Source organism: Perca flavescens, chromosome 1, assembly GCF_004354835.1.
Source record: "Perca flavescens isolate YP-PL-M2 chromosome 1, PFLA_1.0, whole genome shotgun sequence".
NCBI classification, from domain to species: Eukaryota; Metazoa; Chordata; class Actinopteri; order Perciformes; family Percidae; genus Perca; species Perca flavescens.
Window position 1 is genome coordinate 33,403,921 of NC_041331.1, and position 3,457 is coordinate 33,407,377.

The 3,457-nt window shown below is 38.1% G+C and overlaps 1 protein-coding gene across 3 annotated transcripts in view; it reads left to right on the plus strand.

Annotated features, from left to right (window-relative positions):
* LOC114553685 (protein mono-ADP-ribosyltransferase PARP6) overlaps positions 1-2,422 on the plus strand; it is a 25,436-nt gene extending 23,014 nt beyond the window's left edge. For all 3 annotated transcript variants that reach the window (XM_028575024.1, XM_028575040.1, XM_028575032.1), the window contains one exon: positions 534-2,422. In XM_028575024.1, coding sequence (XP_028430825.1) covers positions 534-636 — 103 coding nt within the window. In that variant the 3' untranslated portion in view covers positions 637-2,422. The remainder of the gene's footprint in view (positions 1-533) is intronic.
* Positions 2,423-3,457: the final 1,035 nt, after the last annotated feature.

Genomic DNA, 3,457 nt, shown 5'->3' on the forward strand with positions numbered 1-3,457 from the left:
TGATGTTTAAAACTGTGTTTTGAAACTCACCAAATATCAAATAACTGGCTGCTAATGTTAGTGTTATGAGTCAGGACACAAAGGCAGTCACCATATGGCAAAGTCTACTATCATGTCCACTGCTGTCTTCTGAGTTGGAAATTAGATTTGAGATGGCAAATTTAAATCACAGCTAAATATAATTCAATTCAGAACTTGTGCTTAGTGTATGGTTGTGTTTTTCAGCTTGAAGTCAAGTTCACATGATTAGAATAAAAACAAGATTTGCTGTGTCAGACCTAACAATGGCCCCTCATTAAATCACTAATTTACTTCTTGACAAGAGCAACTCACAGGTTACCTTTGCTATCATCAGTATTATGCATTGTTGATGAGATAAGAATAAATGTTTGCTATTTATTTTTAAACTTGGCCTTTATACTGCCAAGTACTAGAAAAAATGAGGGAGTGAGCAAGACAGGGTGATAAAAACTTAAGCATCTATTGATAAAAAGTAAAAAAAAAAACTTTTACTCTTCTATGTGTATGTGCAGGTACGAGGATGGTCAAGTAGGAGATGCCAACATCAACACCCAGGAGCCTAAGGTGCAGAAGGAGATCATGCGTGTGATTGGGACCCAGATCTACTCCAGCTAATGGCGGTTCTCCATACGTCTCTCTGGCGGAGGCACACAGGCAGGCAGACAGCGAATGTTTGGGCGGGGCCGACCTCAGGCCCGATACGGAAGGCTGAGGGAGCTCTTGAGCACATTAAGTCGTTTTGTTCTTGTCCTCTCATTTTCCTTTCCCTTCTTTGTTCCTCTTCTCCGAGTGGTTAATTTAACCTTCAGTTAAAGTCAGTCTGCTTTTCTCAGTTAACACACCGATGAAGGAAAAAAAAAAGGAAGTAGTCACTGGTTTGGCTGCACACACACACACACACACACACACACACACACACACACACACACACACATTTTAAACCATTGGTCGACTGGGCTTTCTCCTTTCTTGCTGCACTTTTACTGATCCTCTGGACTAATGATCTCTATTTATCATTTCTCTTTGTGAATATCGAGTAAAAAAAGAAAGAAAAAAACGAATAATTTCAAACGATTAATTAGATCCCTTTGTGGCAAATAAGTGTTGGATTTACATACACATAGAAGTTTGTTCTCTTATTGTGTTTGCAAAGGCATTATTTTCCATCCGTTTATTTAATATTTTTTGACTAATGACATGAATTAGGTCTGTGACATGGTTATCTGAGGGGCAAGCACTGCTCTGTCACTTTGTCCTTGTTCGCTCCCAGAATCCAATAAGCGAGGTGTGGCTTGAACACATACACTATAGGCACTTTGTTTTTGATAACATTATCAAATGTAATAAAAACAGAATAGTTTTTTTTTCTTTTTTTCATTACAGAATTAAGATGGTTCCCATTGATAATGCACCTTCAAACCCTCACAGCCCCCAAATGCCAAACAAACAGGAATTCAAAAAGAAAGTTAATACTTTTATCTTACTGGATGAAAGTGACAAAAATACAAACAGTGGATTTAGTCTGTGGACATGTTATATATGTTATCTTATGTTCTATGTTCAATAATCTACCCATGTCATCACTTTTTCTTTAAGTGGTGGATATCTCATTTCAAAATGAATCTCTCTATATATGAACTACTCTTCCCATTGAATTCACAACTTATAAAAATCCACTGTACAGAAAATCATGGACAGTTTTACCCAACTATCAACTGAAGCTTTCCAGTCCAGGTGAGCTCACATCCTGATGGACACTGGATGTTATAGATCGGCATTAATGTGCAACTCTGGTTTCACCTTGGAGAATGGCAACCTTGTATAGCTAATCAAGTTTATCAGTTAGTCATGTATGTACTGTATGTATGTATGTATGTACGTGTGGGTTTGTATTTTCTTGACATTATACTAGACATTGCACTTATTCAACGTTTGCCTAAACTCGAGAAATGGACTGTCCTCGGACCTGCAGTAGACAGGGTTGTGGAGGAAAGGTGGTGAAAAAAGTATTTATGGAGTCAGCAAGACTAGAATATCCAACACCAACACCATGTCTGTACTGAGATGGGCTTTCACTGTCTCCTGGAACTTAAGATTCTAACTACTGAATGGACTTTGAGGCACAAAAAGAGGGCAACTTGTAAATAAGGACATTGGAGACCTCGTTGAAATGTATTGCCCAAAAAAGAAGTGGACATGTACAGCTTACTCATTGTGTTGCGGGGACTGTGCTAATAGCTGATGCCTGTTTTTTGCCAAGAGGTTTAAGCTACAAGTCTCTTTGAGAATCTATTCTCTGGCTGCGTGTCTCTGGTGAGTAATGTTTTCAAAGATGGCATTGACAACAGTGATGGTGATTATGACAATGGTGATGAAAGGCGACGATGCAGGAAAAAAAAGAATAAAGCCTCATTTTGCACAGTTTTACATACAGCCTCGGTTTCTTTGATGTCTCTGTGGGAAGTAAGTGTGACCATTAAATGTAGAATTATGACAGAAGCGTTGTGCTCGGATTTGTGCAGAAGGGGGCACCATTACTCCATTGACAACAACCTGAGCTCTCTATTCTATAGTCTAAAATATCAAACCAGACTTTAACACTTGTAATTACTTGAAAAGGTTGATGCCTTGCTACCTTAATGCTACTCCCTGAAGAAAGAAAATGGATGAATAATAACATACAACAATATGTTTTGTTGTAACATACATACAACAAAACATATCTATCCTGTTATTTTCCAATGGTTATTTTAAGAAGAGGTGTAATGACAAGTGAAGAAGGAGATCTAACTTCTAAATTGTCATTTAACAACATAGTGTCAGTGAGTATGTGAGGAATACATGCCACATACAATACATAACCCTAACCCTGAAGCTGAAACATTTATTATTATACTGTTTATACACCACATCATACTAAACTAACTTAAAACAAAAAAACAAAAGTAAATAGAAGAAAAATAACTTTTCTTAACAGTCCTTAAGCATGAATTTCCCATTCTAACTGATTTTCCTTTCAAAAGTTATTGATGTAGTTACGGAGGAAGTGGTACAGGACGGACCAATATACCGACATATACTGCACTACCTACAGGTTTGCTGAAACTACATCTAATCGATTTATTGCATCACAAATTCATTCAAGTTTCCATTTATTTATCCAATATAATCTTCCCTGGTTAAATATGGCAGGGTATGCTTTCACCTCAGAGAGAGCAGATCACTAATAGTTGTTGACCAGCCAGTTGCTCAATCTTTCCTCCCTCTCCCTTCCTCGCTCTCTGACCACAGAAAGCTCTCCTCTTTCAAACCAGCTGAACACATCTCATTGCTACTCTGCTGCAAAAAGTCAAGTCTGATGGCTGTTTTGGCAAAGGAGGCACTGTATGTGTACGACAAGTGCTGGGTGTGTAGAGAGTGGGCATAATCATGGGGA